Source organism: Thermomyces dupontii (assembly GCF_041956625.1).
Source record: "Thermomyces dupontii strain NRRL 2155 unplaced genomic scaffold VTN31scaffold_6, whole genome shotgun sequence".
Lineage (NCBI taxonomy): Eukaryota > Fungi > Ascomycota > Eurotiomycetes > Eurotiales > Trichocomaceae > Thermomyces > Thermomyces dupontii.
The window spans coordinates 1,055,331-1,076,682 of record NW_027192312.1 but is presented as its reverse complement, the minus strand read 5'-3'; the positions used below and the strand labels follow the sequence as shown (position 1 = coordinate 1,076,682).

At 54.2% G+C, this 21,352-nt stretch overlaps 9 protein-coding genes across 9 annotated transcripts; 5 read left to right on the top strand and 4 right to left on the bottom strand.

The window, feature by feature from the left end:
* Positions 1-64: 64 nt before the first annotated feature.
* VTN31DRAFT_6245 (uncharacterized protein) lies at positions 65-1,070 on the bottom strand (the record flags this gene model as incomplete). Its single annotated transcript, XM_069406834.1, has 6 exons — positions 65-118; positions 177-506; positions 560-682; positions 747-875; positions 932-957; positions 1,013-1,070. 6 exons carry the CDS (start codon positions 1,068-1,070, stop codon positions 65-67), a joined length of 720 nt encoding a protein of 239 aa, XP_069259327.1.
* A 386-nt stretch (positions 1,071-1,456) lies between these two features.
* On the top strand, positions 1,457-2,827 carry VTN31DRAFT_6244 (uncharacterized protein; the record flags this gene model as incomplete). Its single annotated transcript, XM_069406833.1, has 1 exon — positions 1,457-2,827. The coding sequence occupies one exon, from the start codon at positions 1,457-1,459 to the stop codon at positions 2,825-2,827; it is 1,371 nt and encodes a 456-aa protein (XP_069259326.1).
* A 173-nt stretch (positions 2,828-3,000) lies between these two features.
* On the bottom strand, positions 3,001-5,480 carry VTN31DRAFT_6243 (uncharacterized protein; the record flags this gene model as incomplete). Its single annotated transcript, XM_069406832.1, has 3 exons — positions 3,001-4,462; positions 4,518-4,636; positions 4,689-5,480. 3 exons carry the CDS (start codon positions 5,478-5,480, stop codon positions 3,001-3,003), a joined length of 2,373 nt encoding a protein of 790 aa, XP_069259325.1.
* A 553-nt stretch (positions 5,481-6,033) lies between these two features.
* On the top strand, positions 6,034-8,630 carry VTN31DRAFT_6242 (uncharacterized protein; the record flags this gene model as incomplete). Its single annotated transcript, XM_069406831.1, has 9 exons — positions 6,034-6,068; positions 6,131-6,153; positions 6,207-6,458; positions 6,508-6,550; positions 6,598-6,712; positions 6,759-6,983; positions 7,039-7,625; positions 7,675-7,965; positions 8,015-8,630. 9 exons carry the CDS (start codon positions 6,034-6,036, stop codon positions 8,628-8,630), a joined length of 2,187 nt encoding a protein of 728 aa, XP_069259324.1.
* A 148-nt stretch (positions 8,631-8,778) lies between these two features.
* On the bottom strand, positions 8,779-9,560 carry VTN31DRAFT_6241 (uncharacterized protein; the record flags this gene model as incomplete). Its single annotated transcript, XM_069406830.1, has 4 exons — positions 8,779-8,831; positions 8,881-8,998; positions 9,070-9,380; positions 9,473-9,560. The coding sequence occupies 4 exons, from the start codon at positions 9,558-9,560 to the stop codon at positions 8,779-8,781; spliced, it is 570 nt and encodes a 189-aa protein (XP_069259323.1).
* Positions 9,561-9,971: 411 nt separating this feature from the next.
* Positions 9,972-12,131, bottom strand: VTN31DRAFT_6240 (uncharacterized protein; the record flags this gene model as incomplete). The annotated part of the gene is made up of 6 exons (XM_069406829.1): positions 9,972-11,329; positions 11,396-11,525; positions 11,574-11,653; positions 11,704-11,838; positions 11,894-11,963; positions 12,024-12,131. The coding sequence occupies 6 exons, from the start codon at positions 12,129-12,131 to the stop codon at positions 9,972-9,974; spliced, it is 1,881 nt and encodes a 626-aa protein (XP_069259322.1).
* A 228-nt stretch (positions 12,132-12,359) lies between these two features.
* On the top strand, positions 12,360-15,807 carry VTN31DRAFT_6239 (uncharacterized protein; the record flags this gene model as incomplete). Its single annotated transcript, XM_069406827.1, has 3 exons — positions 12,360-13,124; positions 13,175-14,854; positions 14,908-15,807. 3 exons carry the CDS (start codon positions 12,360-12,362, stop codon positions 15,805-15,807), a joined length of 3,345 nt encoding a protein of 1,114 aa, XP_069259321.1.
* Positions 15,808-17,400: 1,593 nt separating this feature from the next.
* Positions 17,401-19,026, top strand: VTN31DRAFT_6238 (uncharacterized protein; the record flags this gene model as incomplete). The annotated part of the gene is made up of 4 exons (XM_069406826.1): positions 17,401-17,613; positions 17,668-17,810; positions 17,858-17,984; positions 18,037-19,026. 4 exons carry the CDS (start codon positions 17,401-17,403, stop codon positions 19,024-19,026), a joined length of 1,473 nt encoding a protein of 490 aa, XP_069259320.1.
* A 388-nt stretch (positions 19,027-19,414) lies between these two features.
* On the top strand, positions 19,415-21,006 carry VTN31DRAFT_6237 (uncharacterized protein; the record flags this gene model as incomplete). Its single annotated transcript, XM_069406825.1, has 2 exons — positions 19,415-19,812; positions 19,887-21,006. 2 exons carry the CDS (start codon positions 19,415-19,417, stop codon positions 21,004-21,006), a joined length of 1,518 nt encoding a protein of 505 aa, XP_069259319.1.
* Between the last annotated feature and the right edge of the window lie 346 nt (positions 21,007-21,352).

The following is a 21,352-nucleotide window of genomic DNA, read 5'->3' as shown; positions in this document are numbered from 1 at the left end:
TGCGGGTCATGCGTTGCATGTAGATAGGTTTTTGCTGTCATGATGTTCAGGATTCTTCATACTCTTAGGGCAATTCTATACCCTCCCGTTCAGCGGTCTGGATAATATACGAGCGAACCTGATCAAATGCTGTCAGCGAGAAATGTCGCTACTTCAGACCACATGAGAATACTTACCTTCTTATCCGGTGCCAACTCAATGGCATAGCGCCCTTCATTATCCCTCTTATCGAGCTCTGCACCCGCCTTCATCAGGAAAATAGCGGCATCGCCGTGCCCTTCCGCGATGGCATGATGCAGGGCCGTTAGGCCATCATTATCCGTCGCGTTGACAGGGCTCTTGCCCTCTTCGAGCAGGAGCTTCATGAGCGGCACGGAGCCTATTGCTGCCGCGCGATGCAACGGGAGCTGTCCGCGCTTGTCCTTGACTCTGGCGCTGCACTTGTTCGCGAGAAGGGTGCGAACGGTGGAGATGTTGCCTTTGGAGGTTGCGAAATGGAGGGCGTTCTGCGGCACATTCAGCTTGGAGAACTTTCACGAACGACAAGGGCGTCTCGTACCTGACCTGTCGCACTTTTCATATTCACATCGGCGTCTTTACGCAGGAGGAAATCAATGATGGCGTCACCCTCGGCGTTCTTCAAACTTGCGGCGATCATCAACGGAGTCCACCCCGATGAGTCCTACACCACCATTCGTTTCCACGGTCAGTTCCGTTGCCCCGCCGAGGTGACGGATAGTACTGACTGTTACGTCTGGGTCGAAATTCTTCCTTGAAGCCAACAGCTCCACGACTGGTAATCGGGTGTACGCCGCCGCCCAGTGGATGGGGAGTCGTTCATCGTCGTCTTTGAGTGATGCAAGTTTGGGATTCGCCTGGTATGTCGAGTTAGCGCATGCACATCGCTCTTGGTTATCGTACGTTCACGGACATTGAGCAACGATTCCACCACGGCCGCTGGCGATGTTGTCAGTTTCCTTCGATGAGGGGACGCTGCAGTCGGGTCACGTACTTTTGCCCTCTCGAGCAGCTTCGTGGATTGCGAATTTCTCGCTGTGATTGGGGTCCATTCTGTCCGCAGAATTTGAGAGTAGAAACAAAAAAAAAAGATTACAAAGCGACTTGCTTCGATGCCCGCTTCAGCCTGGACAGAGAGAGCCTTTAAAGTGAAGCGGGGAGCTAGGCGGAGAGGCCGGCTGAAGTTGAACCAGTCGAGGCGCGTCAACTGGCTTGAACCTTTATCACCGCCATCAATCAAATCAAAACTCCAACTGTTTAACTTTTCATCGTCAGCGCGTTTCCACGCCTCATGTCGCCCGTATAATCTTAGCCAGCAACAATCGCCCGGGTATTCCGACCGTCCCATTGATCTGCAGCTCCGACGCGGTCGGGACCCTCTTTCTTTCGCGAATCGCACGATATCTGAGTCGCATCTCCCACGACCTTCTTCAGCAAAATGGAGGTCGATGATAGACTGGACACCGTCAGCAAGGCGGTGTGCACGTCCGCAAAGCGCACGGCCGAGCTTTTCGGCTCTGACTACCTCATGGTCGCGCCGTCGACGCTCCCCGACGGTTCCATCGGGTTGTCCTATCGAAGAAAAGTCGAATACGACGACGTTAAGGTATTGCCTCCGTCACTGGCTGAGAAACAGGCCAAAGCCGCCGCCGCGCGCAGCAAGCGTCCGCGAATTCAACCACAACCGGACCAAGGCACGGGCCCTCAAAGCGGCTCATCTACAGCGTTAGTCAAGCGGAGCGCCTCAGTTGGGGCCGATGCGGCAGGAGCTGGCGCTGGCCACGCTCGCAGTTTGATTCAGCGACCGTCGGCGACGCCGCAGCAGAGACCCGAATGGCACCCGCCGTGGAAGCTGATGCGAGTGATATCGGGCCACCTGGGCTGGGTGCGCGCTCTGGCGGTGGAGCCGAACAACGAGTGGTTCGCGAGCGGCGCGGGTGACCGGACGATCAAGATCTGGAACCTGGCGACGGGACAGCTGCGTTTGACGCTGACAGGCCACATCTCGACGGTGCGCGGACTGGCAGTGTCACCGCGACATCCGTATCTGTTCTCCTGCGGCGAGGACAAGATGGTGAAGTGCTGGGACTTGGAGACGAACAAAGTGATCCGACACTACCACGGCCATCTGAGCGGCGTTTACACCCTGGCGCTGCACCCGCAGCTGGACGTGCTGGTGACGGGCGGGCGAGACGCCGTGGCGCGGGTATGGGACATGCGGACGCGCAGCAACATCCACGTGCTGACTGGCCACCGGGGCACCGTGGCAGACGTCAAGTGCCAGGAGGCCGATCCGCAGGTGATCTCTGCGTCGCTGGACTCGCACGTTCGCCTGTGGGACCTGGCGGCGGGAAAGACCATGTGCGTGCTGACGCACCACAAGAAGGGCGTGCGCAGTCTTGTCCTGCACCCGCGCGAGTTCACCTTCGCCAGCGCCAGTACGGGTAGCATCAAGCAGTGGAAGTGCCCCGAGGGGGCCTTCATGCAAAACTTTGAGGGCCACAACGCAATCATCAACTCCCTTGCCGTCAACGAGGATAACGTCCTCTTCTCCGGCGGTGACAACGGCTCCATGTCCTTCTGGGATTGGAAGACGGGCTACCGGTTCCAGAGCCTCGACACCACCGCCCAGCCGGGTTCGCTCGATGCCGAGGCTGGCATCATGTCGGCCACGTTCGACCGCACAGGTCTCCGCTTGATTGTCGGCGAGGCGGATAAGACGATCAAGATCTGGAAGCCTGATGATGAGGCCACGCCGGAGACGCATCCGATTGATTGGAAGCCGACGCTGGGAAGGCAACGCTATTGATTATGTCCTTCCTTCAGAGATTCTGTACGGTTGGAACGGTAGGAGTTTGGCGTTAAGGGTTACCAAGTGAACTCTATGCTATTTCTTGACCCGAAGACTGTAAGATGATTTGTGTATAATACAGGGGTATCATCATCAATGCTGTATTTCATGCCAATACATTGAACAACCAATTAGTCAAACCCCAACCCTAACCCCTTCGCTTCAACATCATCCCGAAAAGCAGCCTTGACATCCTCAGCAGACACCCGGAGTCTGATCCTTCCGTTTCGGTCGCCTCGGTATCGCATGTTCACGCCCGTCTCCAGCGCGATGACCCCGGCATTCATGAGCTCCACGGCCGCGAAACCCATCGCGCCAACCCGGGCAATGCTTCCGTTGCCAAGCAGATGTTCCTTGATGCTCTGGCCCGCGACGCCCGCGATTGAAACCGCCGCGTCCGCAATGCGCCGCGCTTCGTCCAACACGTCACCCATCGTCGACTCCGCGACCCCGGTTCGGCGGACTCGCGCCAACAGTGCTGCGAGGAACAGCTTGCCCGCCAAAGGCAAGCTTCGCAGGAGCTGCTGCAAGGGTGTGGAGGTCGTTTCTTGTATGGCTTGTTTGATCGTGGCGATCGTCACTCGCGTCAGTGGTGCGCTTTTTCGCTCCTTCTGCGGGCTCTGTGCCATCCCCGTGACTTTAGCTCCCGTTGTTTGGTTCCGGGCTTGTTGACGGCCGGGCTTCTTGCTCGGTGTCGGGGGAAGGGATTCGTTGTCGTCGTCTCCGTCCACCGCATCCCCTCGCTTGGCGGCGGCCTCGTTCGCTTGCTCCGCAATCTCAACCGCTCGACGGCAAATGTCCAACGCTCGCCGAGCGTCCCCGCTGACAGCGGCAACCTTCCTGCTCGCGAACTGAATTGCGTCCGGATCGACGATGTTACCCGGGATGTTAGAAAGCCGAGACGAGATGATCTCCATCAAATCCGTATGCTTGTAGCCAGGAAATGTGACGCGTGTCAGACCCAGGCGGCTCGAGATTTTGTTGCTGAGCGTCCGCTCAGGCAGGTCCATGGTGTTTGCAACGGCCAACACGATGAGACGAGAGTGTCGTCGCGCGGGCCAATTGAAGAAGTTGTACATGACCGACTGGTTCTTGGTCACCAGCTGGTCCAGTTCGTCCATCAGGACGACGCACGGCACTCGCCGTGGTGATGGATGCGAAAATTCCCGCTCCAGGAGGTCGAGAGCATGTGCCGGCGACACTCGGTCTCCTTTGAGAGCTTCCCAGAGCAGAGAGTACGCTTGTCGGGGGTCTGTCACTTTCATACCGTTAATCTCTACGAAAATGAAGTCGTCCAACTCCTCCGCCAGCACGGAGTTGTTTAGTTGAGCAACGACTTCTCTCACGGTGGCCGTCTTGCCCGTTCCTGGCGTCCCTGAAATATAGATACACGTTCCGGTGCCTTCACTGATGGCTGCGCTGAGATGAGTGTAGACCGTCTCGAACTCGGCATCTCGGCAGGGTAGTGAGCTGGGAACGCTCGATACATGGAGCTGTGCACGAGCCTGCCGATACGGCGAAGAGGTAAAATGCGACGGTGACAAAACGCGGGTCCCGAGCGGCGTAAACTCAAGTGGCTTCTTCACTACAACTCTATAAACAAACATATCAGCGCAGCTATATCTCCCATTCCTTAGACAAGACTTACCGTTTGCTTGTCGGCGTGGTTATTGTTTTTCGTCTCGACTGAGGAGTAACACTGATCGCTGCCGTCCGCTGCTTCTTCGGAGTGGCGGGCGGTTTGTCTGGAGCCTCGGGTTCGACATACTATGTGCAGCACGTTAGCACCGAGTCCGATTCTGTCCTTCCTAGAACTCACATCTTCATCCACCGCTTTTCGCTTCTTGGTCCTTTTCAGCTGGGCTTTGAGCAAGTCAATCAACGCAAACACGCTCTCCTCATCGCGTCTATACACGTCCTCCCACACAAACTCGTCCGTGTACTTTCCAGTTCGCTGATTGACGCCGCGACGGCATATGACGCATTTCCGATACTCAGCCAACGCCTCCTTGCCCTTTGGGGGGGTTCCATTAGGGTACTTGGCGTAGAAGGCATCCTTTGACATGACGATGCCCTTGCCATTGATTGACGTGAGCGGATTGATGTTGAAATCCAGGGTCAAATACTGCTCATTTGGCAGAGCATCCGCCCGTTTCTTTTTTTTTGTTGTCAGAAACTCGTCTGGAGACACGAACCACATGATGTTTGCCGATTTAACCATTTCTCCTTCTTCCTCTTCATCCTCCTCCTCCAGAAATTCGGTGATCATGCCCACCCAATCTCTGCCCTGCTCCGGGGACTTGAGGAGTACTACCTCCCACAACCAACACTGAAATTTGCCCATGCGCGCGCCGATAATTCTCCTGTTGTGTTTTGCCGTCGGACGCGCTGAGCGACGTCCTCGATTTGGAGTGTCAGCTTCTCCATCTGCGGACTGCTCGCATCCCTTTGCGTCTTCTGCCTTCGCATCTGTTTCCCCCTCGTAGATCCACTCCCACGGGTGGTCTTCAGTTCCAAGCTCATCATCCGAGTCCTCGTGAATCACGCCGCCTGTAAAAAGCCATTGTCGGGCTCGGTCTCGAATGTCACGGTGACCTTTTTTGCCAGCCATGGCGTCGCTGTTCGTTTCGTTGTTGATCGTCAAACCTCTCTGGACCGAATTACGGTTCGCCTGAAACGCGTCGCGACGCGTCCTGCCCAGATGTATATTTCCTAACTTAGTTTAACTAACTATAGTGTATATGTATACTTGGAGCCTTTCTTAATTAGGCTAGCCCAATATTCTTCGGCTAAACCTTATTTGTCAATCAGTTAGTTACCCTAGGTAACTTTAGCAAACATCCATGTCCTCTCTTCATCTCTTCCGCACGCAAGTTCGTGATTGAACTGCATATATGCAATCAGCGAATTAACCAATTCAGTAATTAGTATTGAGTTTCAATGAACGAAAATGACAAGCTCAGTGAAATTGCGATTCATTGTCCCTCTTGTCCATTGTGGGATTTTTATGCACGTCAGATTGGCAGATTCGGCAAGAGCAACCAGCATATCACCTTCCTTCTTTGCTCCAATCCAGATGATCTCAGAATTCCTTCATAGACTCCTCTTTCTTACCTCTACTCAGGCGTCACTGAACTTCCCTGGTCTATGCGCAATCCAACTCCATGGCTGAGATGACCATGACAGTCGTAGATCTAGAGTACGTTTCCTGCTGGTTCAACTGGGTGCAGTGCTCGGACTGGATCTGCTAACAGTCACAAGTCATGAAAAAGTCGGAGCTAAGGGTATCATCTCCTCTGGCTACTACACTTGCTATAGGCACACTGACCACAAGTAGAGTGGCTGTTGCCAGGCTCTGAAGGTGCAGCAGCCACCCAGCGGCAGGTTCCCACTGAGCCTGCATCATTGCGGCAGCAGAAAGGGACTCCCGGCAACATTTCGGCGTCTTCTGCTCAAGGTTCTCCTTCACAGCCTGAGAACAGCAGCTCCAAGAAAGGTCTCGGGGTTGCTCCGCGTCTCAACGCACCCAGTCGGTTTCCCAAGGACTCAGATGCAAAAGCAGCATGGAGAGCAGGGGTTCAACCCTCAGGTACGTTTCTTCGACAGGTATGATTGTTCAGGAACTCAATATTCGCCAGACACGATTTTGCTTCCAACTTCATTCAGCGCGTACAAATCAAAGTAAGATAATCTGACTCGAATTGCTCAACGCTAACCGCGGAATCAAGAATGATGGAAGCCGGAAGAGAGATCTTTGACATCCGCGAACATGGCCATTTCGACCTGTTCGAGCAGATATCACGAACCACGGGAGCATTCGTGAGAACGTCATACAAGGACCGAGTATGCTAAATGCTTCCTAATTAGATCCCCTGCTAATCCGATCTAGAAAGTCGGCATATGGGGCGACCCGCAGCAAGTTGAGGCTGCGAAGGTTTTCCTGTTGAAGATACTGGCACGCTGCAACGCCCGCTCCAATGCCCGTAAAGTGCACAACTGGGCCAAAATAAAGGCGTTCTCGGCTGTTTCGGAGGATCGCCTCACACACAAGGAAGAAAAGGCCATCGTCACGCGGACGCTCAGAAAGGCACCAAACTGGGACGCCAGAAACCAGGTAAGAGCTCCCGTTTCGTGCCAGAAGGTGGCCGTTGCCCTAAGTAATCGCATAGCTCTGCTTCTTATGGCCAGAAGACGAGCTGCCGACAAAGGAGGTATTTGGGAAGGAACTCCAGCGGCTCGATCCCATCCGAAATGGGTTCAGATGCACCATCTACAGTTCGGACGAGTGTCCAGGCCTCATTCATTTTGCCGGCCCCAAGGATCGGGAGCTACAGCAGCTCACTGAAATGCTCCGAACAAAATGGCAAGAATCGCTGGCAACCTCCAGCGTGAGATCAAAGGTTTACTTGCTGGGAATCTCTCACTCAGGGCAACCCCAAGTCACTGTCACGGTGCAGAAGCTTCACGGCCTCTCTCGGCCATCTTTCCATCGGGTTTTCCAACAAGATGAGGAGGGCTATCCTCAGGACTGGATCGAAACCCTTCAGTCGAAGAATAATACTCGACTCACAAGTGCCATCGAGCGGTCACTCCGCTGCTTGCCTTTTCTCAAAGGGGGAGTACGTATAAGAGTGAATATTGGATCCTTCGTCCTGGACAAATACCGCAAGCCGAGAGATGAGCAGGCTGGGTACTCTTTTGAGGAGTTTCGAGAAATGTTGCTTCAGGAGAAGACTAAGGGCCGAATTGTGCCTGGGTAAGAATGCCTCAGTGTTGGGACTGCACGCAACTAATCAGAATCTCAGGCTCGACCTAAAAGGACGCAACCTGATGGACCGAGTGGCAGCAGCAAGCGACCTTCTTGAACCTCTCCAGTCGAGCACCTTGTCTCCCCTTGAAGCCAATGTCTTACATACGGTAAATTTCGAGTTCTCTGGCGATCGGAACTCAAGCTTTCGCCTCGAAGTGGATTTTGAAAAACATGCGTGCATGAAAGAATTCGAGGTGACGCAAGTTCGATGGGTGAGAGCGAATTCGAATGGCCACCTTGCAGACACCAGGCCATTTCTTCAAGCTGTGATGGTCAACAGCGAACAGTAAGAACTTCGGTTCAATATCTGGAAGTGTCATAACTGACTTTAACAGCGCCGACTGGCAACTGGAGATTCGTAATCTCCAGAGTCACGATTCGTCCAACCCAGACAGCATCCCCAAGCCGATGCAGAAATTTGCACACCAGGTGGGCTTCCGGCCCGGGGTGAGCAATGAAAATCTCTCGATGAAACCAAAGAGAAGAACAGTATACCCCGGAGACGCTCCAGTACGTCGCATTATCGAGAAAGCAGCTGTGCAGTATCGCGTTAAGGGCACCAGCTATATTTTGGAGATTGCGCGTTACGACGAGTACTGCTGCAGTGATATTCTCCAGGCGAAGCCCGCCCGTCCTGGCATGTCCGAAACGGCCACAAGCTCCTGGGGCGCGTCGTTGTTTCGGGATGACTGGGATAAATTATTGGCGGACTGCACCCAGCCGAACGCTGAAAAAGACCGTTCTGCGGCAACCCTGAATGCCTTTTTCGCCCCAAAGCAAGGTGCGGAAGAGGCTGGAAACGGATTTAAGCAGTTCATGAAGATTACCGATAGCATTGCCAGGCTATTGAGTATGAAGGACTTTCAGCAGCGTCCGGAACCAACGACGGAGAATTCCACCGGATCCAAGGGGGCTCAGCTTCTGGGAGCAGAGCTGGGGACTATGTTCTGACCCCGTAGTACGGGCTCTGCGATTCATGCGGGGGGTTCATCTTTACGAAGCATCTCGTACTTGCAGTATTCTCGCTTTCTACATGCACATTCATCGATGGTGTTGTATTGTATACAGTCAGGTTTGATATTCTGCAATGAAATGGACATCATCCCGACGGCGCCGTGGCAGCCTCCCCACGTAAAACCTTTTGTCGAAGAACTAGACTCGCGTCAGAAACATCTCCAGAGAAGAGGAGTGACGAACTCACCATCCTCGACAACCCTCAGATTGGCACTCTTTCCACCAACGATCTTTTCCAGATCCTGCAAATTCGACTCTAATTCCTTGACTCTTTTGTTGTAGAACTCGATCGCTTGCTCGGCGGTCTTTGTGGCTCTCTTGTCAACTCTATCCACGACTTCAAGAAACGTAGGAGGGAAAAAACAAAATAACCGACCTTCTCGACATAATACCCCGTCCCAACATCCACAATCACCTTATTCCGATCCGCCAGCTTCCCGCGCACATACAACGAGCTCGTCAACGGCACGAGGATCGTCCCATCATCTCCACTCCTCCCACTCTCCTTCGATTCCCCTTCTCCTTTTGTCTTGCCAATCACCCCGTCGTTGATCGACCGCACACAGTCCCGGAACTTGTTCTGCGCGGCCCGCAGCTTCGCGTGCGAGCTGGTGAGGTGTTCGAGTTCGCTGGTTAGGCGGGATTGCAGGCTACGGAGTTGTGGGAGAGAGAGGGTTGTGATGTCGACTGCGGGAGGAGTACGGTTTGTTAGTTCTCGCCTTTGATTTGTTTTCTGTTTGAGGGGAGACTGGTTTGGGGGGGTGATATTTCTTTATTACCTGCTCCTTGGGAACCGGAGCCAGAGCGGCCGGGTGTTGTTGTCCTTGCAGTTGTTGATGTTGTCGATGTGGATGCGGGGGGTGGCATGGCTAAAGTACTAGTAGTACAGTACTTTTTTGCTTGTGGCGATGGTTTTTCCGGGATTGCGTGGAATCTGTTAGGTGGTGTTGGAGTGTTTTCTGATGTTTTGTCTCGTCGCGAGATTTCGAGAGGAAGAGGTTTCTTTAAAGAAAAGTTCGGTAGCTGGTGGAGAGGTCGAAGATCTGAACAAGTTTTGTTTGGTGCAGATCTAAAATCTTCAACCATCCACATGGCCATAGGAATGGATGGAAAGTACTGTTGTACCTATGAGCACAAATGCTCCAAATGCCAGCTCACTGAGCGGTGATCAATGAATCATTTCATTGAATCTCTAGTCTAGTAGGCTACTTATTGTACAGTGGAGAATACATATATACTACAAGCTCCTCGTCATGACAGTCAGGGGAATCGAAAAAATTACAACCTCCCCAGCAACGACTGCACAAACCCCGACAACCGGGAGACTGGCACCCCCTCACGCACCCCCAGTCTCCGACACTGCACCTCCACGGTCTGATCCTGCTTCCAACCCCTGCCAACGACCGCGATGACCGGGTACCCGACCAGGTCCGCATCGCCGAATTTCCAGCCGATGGGCTTTTCGCGGTCGTCCAGGATGGCGTCGATGTTTGCCGCGGCAAGCGTGTCGTAGACCGTCTCGGCGTCGGCTTCCTGGCCCTTGGTCGGGATCACAACCGCTTCGTAGGGGGCGATCACCCGTGGCCAGTTAAGGCCGCGGTCGTCGGAGAGGATGCCCGCGACGGTGGCGATTGTGCGGGATACGCCGATGCCGTAGCAGCCCATTTGCATGGGGACGAGGCGTGTGCCGCCTTCGCTCGTGTCCAGGAGCGATCCCTCAACCCCGACTGTTGCTTCCAGGACGTCGCTGTAGCGCGTGCCGAGGAAGAACGTGTGTCCGAGCTCGACCGCGGACTGCGTGCGCAGTTCCCCCTCGCCGCAGTGCGGGCAGCGGTCCCCGTCAACGACTCGCGTGAGGTTCAGGCCGTTGTCTGTACCGGGGAATCGGTCTAATCGCGCAAACTCCACGTCATTAGGCAGGAGCTTGAGCTCCTCCGGAAGCCCGCTCAGCGGGGGGCGAGAGTAGATCTTCACCTGCGCATCGTACAGGTCGACGACTTTGAAGGTGCCCTCTTCCGTGCCCGTGGTTGTACGGCTCTGCAGTTCCTGGTACCACTTGCCGAGGGGATTGTCCATGCTAGCGTCCAGATCGATGCTCGCAGCCGCTGCGACGGCCTTGACGGCGTGGGAATTGATTTCCCGTTCCACCGGATCTGCTGAATTTCGCGCCGTGTATTTTGGGAACCAGGCGCGTACAAGGGTCCGCCGGTCCTTGGACACAGCCATCCACAGCCCAGTTGCAATGGCAGGTGGCTGCTCGACCCCGACGCCCGTGACTGACGGTTCGCTCGCTTTACCCTCGGTTTCAGATCGGGGAATGTGCGACCGACCGTCTGCGATCTCCTCGTTGAACGCGTGCTTGCAGTGTGAGCAGCTGATGACTGTGTCCTCTCCGTTCGGGCTGACAAAGTGAAACTCGTGGCTCAAGTTTCCACCCATGTTTCCCGAGTCGGCTGCTGCAACCAGGTAGGGAATCTTCAACTCATCAAAGAGCCGCGTGTAGGCTTGCCGTACTGCTTCGTACGTCTCCATTGCGGTTTCAACGCTGAAATCGAATGTATACAGGTCTTTCATGATGAATTCGCGCCCGCGGAGCAGGCCTTGTCGCGGACGTGCTTCGTCTCTGTACTTCCTAGCTGCGAGCCATCATGCAATTGATGTTAGAGATGATCTTTATGCGGCACAGCTTGTGGGCAGCCTACAGATTTGGTAAACGCGAAGGGGCAGGTCTTTGTATGACCGGACAAGGCCGGAGACTAAGGTGGTGATTTCTTCTTCATGCGTCGGTGCCAGCAGAAACCGCGATTCTTTGCGATCTTGGAATTGGAACATCTGCACTTGTCAGCTCCACGCGGGCGAATGGTTGGATGCATGATTTACCTCGGAGCCGCCTTTTAGTCGACCTGATCGCTCCCAGAGTTCCTGCGAGGATAATGATGAAAGCGACACTTTTGATGCGCCTAGCTAGCCATTAGTCTACAAATTCGACGATGGACGCTCGTAAACATACCCAAAGATTGCATATGCTTGTCAATCAGGCGTTCGAGCTTCTCTTGTACTCGCAGCCCGAGAGGCAGCATATGGAAGATGCCAGAGTAGGCCTGGCGCAGAAAACCAGCTCTGACCAGCAAATCGTGTGCATCTTCTACTGCAATGTCAGCTTGAAATCTATCTGCAGCTCCAGGTTGATTCATGCATGCCTTTATCGGCCTTTTTGGTGATGCCTCCGGTAGGGATCCAGAATCCTGATGTTCGCGCTCGCCCATCACTCTGCAATGCACAGTTCAGCAAACTGCTAGAACACTGGTGTTTGTTCTAGGTTGTAGATACATTGATTTGCCGTCTGGAGGATCGCGATATGTATAATGCTACTTTGGGTTGCCATGGCCTAAGGAGCCCCGAGATCCGACTCGGGGCTCGAAAGAGACCGCTGTTCATGACTAAGAAATCTTGTAAGGACTGGAGAATGGCCGAATCTCCAGATACGAGCGGTTCAGCATCGAGTTTCTTCGTCTTCGAAGTTGTTGATAGTTCAAATCTGCTGAATGCTGATAGGTTGATCTTATCGGCGATTGGAAAACTTTTCTCCGAGAGTTTCCCGATTTGTACAATGTTCGCAGAAAAAAAAAGCTTTGCAGGACCTCGACACGACCACAGCTGCCATCAATGGCAAAAAGGAAAGGGAAGCGCTCTTCCGGAGCGGCGGCGGAACAGGCCGGCGCATCAGTCTCCAAATCGGATCCCGCAAATGCTGCCGACAAGCTTCCTTCCTTCGACGAAAATGCCCTGTCGAGCTTGACACAAAAGATCGAACAGAAACTCAAGAGCGACGAGGACGCGAAGAAGAAACCGAAAAAGAACAAGAAGAGCGCCGCGACCACTCGGAGTGATCCGAAGAAAGATCAGAAAAATGATCAACCGCAGAGTCAGCAAAAAGGCAAGAAACGCGACCGCAATGGTGATCCTATCGAAAAGAACGACAAGGCGGCCGAGGCGAAGCAAGATTCCTCGACAAAAAAGGATGACGATGTTTTGCGACAGGAGATTCTAAAGCTTGGAGGAAGCAAGGAGGATTTTGATCTTGTCGCTGGGGTTGAGTCTGCCTCCGAGGTTGAGGACACTGCTAAAAAGGGCGGGAAAGGCAAAGTGGACGAGGATGCGCTGCGGAAGGAGCTGAAGAAGCTTATCGGAGATGCCACGCCACAGGATTTTGAGATTCCGGACGATGAGGCCGAAGAGAGTGACCAAGAGCAAAGTGAAGATGATGATTCATCCGAGTCGGAAACTGAACAGGCGCCAGCTGCCACCAAAAAGTCGAACGACGAGTCCCAGAAAGCCGAGACCCAGAAATCCGGTGGAAAGGATGGCACTCAAGCAAAGGTCGACGCTCAAGTGCAAAAGAATGCCTTTCCCAAAGAGTACTCGAAGCTGGTCAGTTCATACCGTTCCCTTGACAAGTATCCCCTGCTAATGCATAGCAGACAATAATGCCCCGATCCGACTGGTACAATACGGAGCTTCCCTCTCTTCCTACTCCCAAAGCGGTCACCGCACTCCCTCAATTCTTTTTGGACAAACTCCGGAAATACGCAATGGACCTCCTGGAAGAAGAAAACCGAAAGTATAACGAAATCCAACAAAATCAATCGTCGTACAAATTCTATTCCACCATCATGACGTCCGGAACGCTCAGTGACAAGATCTCGGCGCTCACGCTGGCCGTGCAAGAGTCTCCGATTCATAACACCAAGGCGCTGGAGAGCCTTATCTCGCTTTCGATGAAGCGAAGTCGATCTCAAGCAGTCGAGGTCTTGCGGGCGCTTAAGGACATGTTTGCGCAGGGCTCAATTCTCCCCAGTGACCGCAAGTTGAAGGCACTAGGAAGCCAGACTGCCCTGGCCGCTGCGTTCCAGGCAAAGGGGTCACCGGGAACCAAATGGACCGAGAGGGATCCGCTACCGGGAGGGATCCAGAAAGGTCATCTCATTGTTTGGGTCTTCGAAGACTATCTCAAGAAGCAGTACTTTGAGGTGCTCAAGATTCTCGAAACATGGTGCAATGACGAGATTGAATTCTCGCGCAGTCGAGCCGTTACGTACGTGTACGAGCTGCTGAAGGAGAAGCCGGAGCAAGAGGCCAACTTGCTGCGTCTCCTGGTGAACAAGCTCGGAGACCGGGCCAGAAAGATTGCTTCGCGGGCGTCCTATCTGCTGCTCCAGCTGGAACAGGCTCATCCGTTGATGAAGTCGACCATCATCACCGCGTTGGAGGAGTTTGTGTTCCGGCCAGGGCAACCGCTGCATGCCAAGTACTACGCCGTCATCACCCTCAACCAGACCATTCTCAGCACTAAGGAAGAGAAGGTCGCTTCTCAATTGATAGACATTTACTTTGCGCTATTTGTCTCTTTACTCAAGTCGCCAAAGGACCAGGTAACGCCAAAGGCCAAACTCAAGGCCAAGAAAGGAAAGAAGAAGAAGAAGGGCAAGTCGACAGCGGAAGAGGCCAAGCAACAGCAGCACGATGATCAGATGAAGGAAAAAGTCATCTCGGCCGTGCTGACTGGTGTCAACCGTGCCTATCCATTCGCGACCTCGGATTCCGAGCGCCTGACCAAGCACATCGACACCCTGTTCCGAATCACGCATTCGTCCAATTTCAACACCAGCATCCAGGCGCTGCTACTCATCCAGCAGCTCACGACGACGCACCAGGTCGCCGCGGAGCGGTTCTATCGAACTCTCTACGAATCCTTATTGGATCCACGGGTGGCTACGTCGTCGAAGCAAGCGCAATACCTCAATCTGCTGTATCGCGCGTTGAAGGACGACTTGAACATGCAGCGGGTCAAGGCGTTTGTCAAGCGCATCATGCAGGTCCTGGTGCTTCATCAGCCGTCTTTTATCTGCGGGGTGTTCTTCTTGATCCGGGAGTTGGAAAAGAAGTTCCCGAGCTTGACATCGCTTGTCGATGAACCGGAAGCAGATGAAAGTGATGACGAAGAGGTATTCCGAGATGTACCAGATGAGGAGGATGAAAGGCGATCGGTCAGCACGGCTGCTACCGATGAGAGTTCAAGCCGACCGAAGCGGACGGGCTATGATCCTCGCAAGCGAGATCCCCAGCACAGTAACGCCGACAAGGCCTGTCTGTGGGAGTTGGTAAGTCAACGATCTTGTATTACAGGGCCCAATTTTTCTGACTGGTTTACAAGCTCCCGTATCTTGTCCACTTCCATCCCTCGGTCTCGGTCTCAGCATCCCAGATATTGAACCATGAGCCATTGAGAGGCAAGCCTGACCTATCTCTGCATACACTGTCACACTTTTTGGATCGCTTCGTGTATAAGAACCCCAAGAAGACGCAGAGTCTCCGGGGCTCGTCGCTCATGCAACCGCTCGCCGGCGCGGATATCACCACCGGGAATATCCTGGTTACGGCCACGGAGGCCGCGAAGAAGCAGGAGCCTCTCAACTCGGAAGCCTTTTGGCGGAAACGCGCGGAGGAAGTGGACGCAGAAGAAGTCTTCTTCCACGAGTACTTCAAACGCGTCAAGAAAGACAAGCCGAGCAAGGAGGAGAAGGAGAAGAAGAAGAAAGAGGCGCGTGGTGGCGATGAAAGCGACGAGGAGGCTGAGATTTGGAAAGCGCTGGTGGAGTCGCGGCCCGAGTTGGAGGCGGATGAGAGCGACGACGATGTGGACCTGGACGACCTTGAGTCGGCTTACGGTTCTGACGAGGGGGGGCAAGAGAACGAATTCGACGAGGGTGTCATCTTCAACGACGAGTCCGACAAGTCAGAGGAGTCGGATGCCGAGGAAGACGATGTCCAGATGGAAGACGCGGACCATGTGTCGTCCGTGGGCGGATCGCACTCGCACGACGAGGAAGACGACGACGAAGCGCCCGGGTTTGACATGGACGTGTCCGACGAGGACGCGTTTCGGGGCAGCGATGACGAACTGCCGTCGGACTTGGATGTGCCGGCGTCTGCGGAGAAAGACGCGCCGTCGTCGAAGCGCAGCAAGCGGCGGAAGCTACGACATTTGCCGACCTTTGCATCGGTTGATGATTACGCGGCGCTGCTGGAGAATGAGGATGATGGGCGGGTGTAGACGTCCGACTCACGACTGCATGTTCCGCGATGTACATACATGAACTCATTAAAATACTACGCTATGATCCAAGCATGATTGTGATGGGGTCCATTATGCAGAGTCTCGGTAGATAAGTTTCTCGATTACGGTAACTTGCAAAGACATCCAACTTTATTGGTCGGTCATTAACAGGGCGGCAACATCCTTGAACCAAGCATAGCCGTTGATGTGTCCATGTATTGATCAATTTATGAGGTGGCAACTCCCAGAATTCATCACTGAGGTTACGCCGGAATGCATAAAGTTTTGAGTCGGAGTGCATGGAAAACATCGAGATACTCCATGATCGCGTCAATCGGAGCGAGTAGACAATGCAGAGGAAAATAGACAAGTTTCAATGCAGCTGATCGACTTGAAATATCCATGCAGGGCGATCCATCTGGAAGCTGAGGACGTTGCAGGGAGATTGATTCTCGTATTAAGCCTTCCGTATCGAGTGTAAAGAACGAGAAAACCCTATCTATTCTGCATCGGGTTTAGCGTATTTAGTCAGCGATCTTGAGTCCCCGCTGCAGTGAAGCAGAAAGAATGACGTCATCCGGTTCTCCCGCTTGGACGGATTTGAGAGGGAGAAGCCAAGAGCTGCGAATTCCAGCAGAAGCCCTTCACTCCAGATAAACTCTGATAAAGGTTCACAGGTGCCTGGCAATAATGACGGGAGATCATCGTCATGGATTCGCAGCGAATCAGGCCATCCATCTTCTCCAGGATCAGCCACTAGCATTGAGGTTTTCTTGGGTAAAGACCTGGCTAAGAAGAAGGGTTTGAAGCTTGAGGGATCTAAGCATTGGGAAGGTTCTTGGCTGGCTTGTCATTACTTTCAATACATTAATTAGATACCTACCTGAGGTACTATAATGGAGTCCTCTGTTGAAAAAAAAAAAAATAAAAAAAAAAAAAAAAAAACGGAAAATCGGAAGAAATGACCGCCTCAGGCATCACTTGCTCTGCAAGCAGCCTTACATACATACGGTTCCGTGCAGAACGCCAAATGCAAAATAGTAAATGATAGGCATGGATTATTGACAACTCCACGAGTCGTCTCTGCACAGGACCCGTGGGTCAGTCAAAGCAAGCTTCATCCCTCCCCAGTGACGGTGCCTTTTGACGTCGTCCCGAGGCCCAAGCACGCCATCAACGCTCCATACAAGGCATTGTTCACGCCTACTAGCATTAGCCTTACCAAATCCTGCCGGCCATTGCAACGCTAGTAGTATTTTAGCTTTTTTGCTCGCGTGTTAAAGATCGGCCCTAGTTCTACTACTACTACTGTATTCAGAGATTTCAAAGAGATCTTTGATTTCTAAACTCGCCTCATTGAAAGGTACGATCGGCACTTGCAGGCCCTCCAGTTCTCATCAACCGCTCTCACGGTCTTTGTAGTAGTCACCATTCGAATTCTCCTCCAAGGCGAATTCAATCGGCCAGCGTTGAGCTGTTGATCAATCCCCGTTCACTTCGCCATTACATGCATCCCAAGGCGATCTTCACGCATTCCCAGTGCTCCCCCGCGGCCCAGTTCCTCCGAAAGGAACGCATGCGATTGTTGAAATGGCGTTAAATCCACAGTCCAGCTCCGACACCGACCGCGAGTCCATTGTGGTCGGCGCTCCGAGGGTCGATTCCAAGGACGATGTCGAGCACAAGCCTCGCCGCAACAGCCGTGTGGCCGGGCGGGATGCCGGCGAACGAGCCACCGTCGGGAAGCAGCTGGAGCTCGAAGCCGAGAATGCCATCAAGTATCGGACTTGCAGCTGGCAAAAGGTACTGCTCTTTTAAACAAACGGTTTGGGCTTGATCTGTTCTAACCATATGCAGACGGCCGCTCTGCTCTTTTCCGAGTATATCTGCCTGGCCATCATGTCGTTTCCCTGGTCGTATTCGATTCTGGGCCTCGTTCCCGGTTTGATTCTCACAGTCTTTGTCGCCCTGGTCGTGCTCTATACCTCTTTGATCCTATGGTGAGCTCCATCATGGTCAATCTCTTACCCTCTGCTCATGAAAACAGGAAATTCTGCCTGCGACATCCCGAAATCCGCGACATCTGTGACATTGCCCAGTATCTGTTCTGGGATTCAAAAATCGCCTGGTGGCTGACTGCGACCATGTTCCTGTTGAACAACACCTTCATTCAGGTATGATTTTCCCCATGCCAATGGCCATGGGTCAGGATCTAACAGACTCAAGGGCCTACATTGCCTGGTCGGCGCTCAGTATCTCAACACCATGACAAAACATGGCCAATGCTCCATTCTCTGGGCCGCCTTGACCGGCATCGTGTCGTTCTTTGTGTCGCTGCCTCGCACGTTCAGCGGCCTATCGCAGATGGCGACCGCGTCGGCAATTTTCACATTCGTCTCCGTCATGCTGGCGGCCATTTTCTCCGCCGTCGAGGACCATCCGGCCGGCTACAACCCGGACCCGAACGCCGACCCGGGCGGTGAACCCATCGTGCGGGCGTGGCCTGCCCCCGGCACGACCTACGTCGCGGCCATGAGCGCGTTCCTCAACATCAGCTACACGTTCATCGGGCAGATCACGCTGCCGAGCTTCATCGCCGAGATGAAGGAGCCCGAGGAGTTCTGGAAGTCGGTCACGGCGGTCACCATTGCCGAGATCATCGTGTTCAGCATCGTCGGCGGCGTGGTCTACGGATACACGGGCAACCAGTACATGACGACCCCGGCGTTTGGTTCGCTGGGCAACGAGGTCTACAAAAAGGTGTCCTTCTCCTTCATGATCCCGACGCTCATCTTCCTTGGCGTGCTGTATGCATCGGTGTCGGCGCGCTTCATCTTCTTCCGGCTCTTCGACGGCACGCGGCACAAGAGCAGCCACACGGTCCTGGGCTGGGCCTCGTGGGCCGGCATCCTGGCCATTCTCTGGGTTCTGGCGTTTATCATCTCGGAGGTCATTCCGTTCTTCTCGGACCTGCTGTCCATCATGAGTTCCGCGTTCGACTCGTTCTTCGGCTTCATCTTCTGGGGGGTCGCCTACTTGCGCATGCGGCATGCCGACTACGGGCCGGATTTCTACAAGACGCGTGGCATCCGTGGCTGGGTCGGGTTCCTGGTCAATGTGTTTTTGATTGGGGTGGGACTATACTTCCTGGGACCGGGCACATATGTGAGTAGTATTCCCCTCGTCGATTCATCATTTTCCGAGCTAACAGGTTGAAGGTTTCCATTGAGAGTGTGATCCAAAGCTATAGAACGGGGAATATAGGACAGCCATTCTCATGTGCCGATAATGGTCTGTGACGATTGTCAACGTTTAATTAGTGTCCTGTGTTAGTAGTAGACTGCAAGTTTGATGTGAGAATGCCCTCTCATACCGTACTGTATTCCGTATTCTTGGCTCAGGCTATCGTTGTAGTCTCCAACTTGCACTCCGATTGGCCAATCCTATTACCAAGTCCTCGGGAAAGTTTATCTCCACGTGACTTTCCCGTTATCAAAGCTTTCATTATCCCGGTATATTTCCCAGTCGACGAACGCCGCCCGCAAATTCCCCGTGTCGAGCTGTAAAACGACCTAGCATCGATTGAATAAATTTGTTGCCGGTCATGTCGGCCCCAGCTGGAGCAATGTATCGCGGAATAGGATCGCGGGCGCAATGGCGCCAATTGCGGACGGCGGCGGTTGCTGCCAACTCCTACCACCATCGAGCAGCTCCTCTCCAGGCGGTGAGGACGATGAGCAGCGGCAGCAGCACGCCGCCATATCGTGCTGGGAGGACCATGGGCGGCAGCAGGACGCCAAAGAGATCACCGGTCCGATATGCATCGTCGAGTGCGACCGGCCCGCTGAAGCGCACGCCGTTGTACGACTTGCACGTCGCGCGTGGCGCCAAGATGGTGCCGTATGCGGGCTTTGAGATGCCGCTGCAGTACGAGGATCTGTCGCACATTGAGAGCCACAAGTGGACGCGGGAGAAGGCGAGCTTGTTTGATGTCAGCCATATGTATGCTTCTTTTAATTTCTTTTTTTTTTTTTTTTCCTTTTTGCATCCAGTGTGTACTGATTATTTGAGTTTAGGGTTCAACACCGACTCACCGGCCCAGGGGCCTTGCCGTTGCTGATGAAAGTCACCCCCACGGCCCTCGATGCCCTAGAGACGAATCACTCAACGCTGTCGTGTTTCCTGGATGCTGAAACGGGGGGCATTATTGACGACACGGTGATCACCCGCCAAGGGCCCGAGGCGTTTTATTTCGTGACCAACGCAAGCCGTCGGGAGGCCGACCTGGCGTTCTTGACCGCGGAGATTGAAGCGTACCGCGCGGCACACGGCGCGGAGAGTCTCCAGTGGGAGATCCTCGACGACCGCGCATTGATCGCGCTGCAAGGGCCCCTGGCGGCATCGTTGCTGCAGCCTCTGATCGATCCCAGCCAGGGAGATGCGAACCTCGAGACGCTCTACTTTGGCCAATCGCGGGAGCTGCGCCTCCGTTTGGCGGACGGGTCCACGACCCCGCAGCCGCTGCTCATCGCCCGCACGGGCTACACCGGCGAGGACGGGTTCGAAATCTCCATCCCCGCAACGGACAACCTGCCGGAGCGGGTCACCGAGACGATCCTCCGCGCGGAGCACCCACAGGTCGTCGAGGGCGGCCCCGGCCCCGGCCCCGCCGTCCGTCTCGCCGGCCTCGCCGCGCGGGACTCCCTCCGCCTCGAGGCCGGCATGTGCCTCTACGGCCAGGACATCACCCCGTCGCAAACCCCGGCCTCCGCCGCTCTCGCATGGATCGTTTCCAAGGACCGTCGCGACCCTTCCTCCCCGCGGTCCCGCTTCAACGGCGCCTCCATCATCCTCCCCCAGCTCGCCTCGCCATCCTCCCTCCCCCAGCGTCGCATCGGCCTGACTATTGAAAAGGGTGCCCCCGCCCGGGAAGGTGCCCTGATCGTCCCCGCCGACCTCCTGTCGTCCTCCTCCTCCCCCACCGCCGCCGCCGCCGTCCAGCAGCACCAAATCGGCATTGTCACCTCCGGCCTCCCCAGCCCATCCCTCGGCGGTACGAACATCGCAATGGGCTACATCAAGACCGGCTTCCACAAGAAAAACACCGAGGTCGCCGTCCTCGTCCGGAATAAACTCCGCAAGGCCACCGTCACGGGCATGCCGTGGGTGCAGACTAAATTCCACCGTCCTTCTTGACTTGACCATTCCATTCACTACTACTCTCAATCAATGTCTATGAGTAACTCATCAAGAATTTCATCATGTTGTGTTTTCTTTGCATGTATTGTAACTGTTAGTTGACTAAGCGTTCTAGGACCTCTTTGTATGATGACTGGTGACTCACTAGTGAAGAGCGTTTCCGTGACGCGGATGAGAATTCCGCGCAACGTACAGAGCACATAAATATCTCCCTCTTTGTCGAGCTGGAAGATTTTTCTTTTTCTTTTTTCTTTTCTCCCCAGGCAAGGCAGCATTGCTGTTCTGCTCCCTGTGGAGGTGACTGGCCAACCCAGGCTGGTCCCGATGATACAGGTCTGTCCTC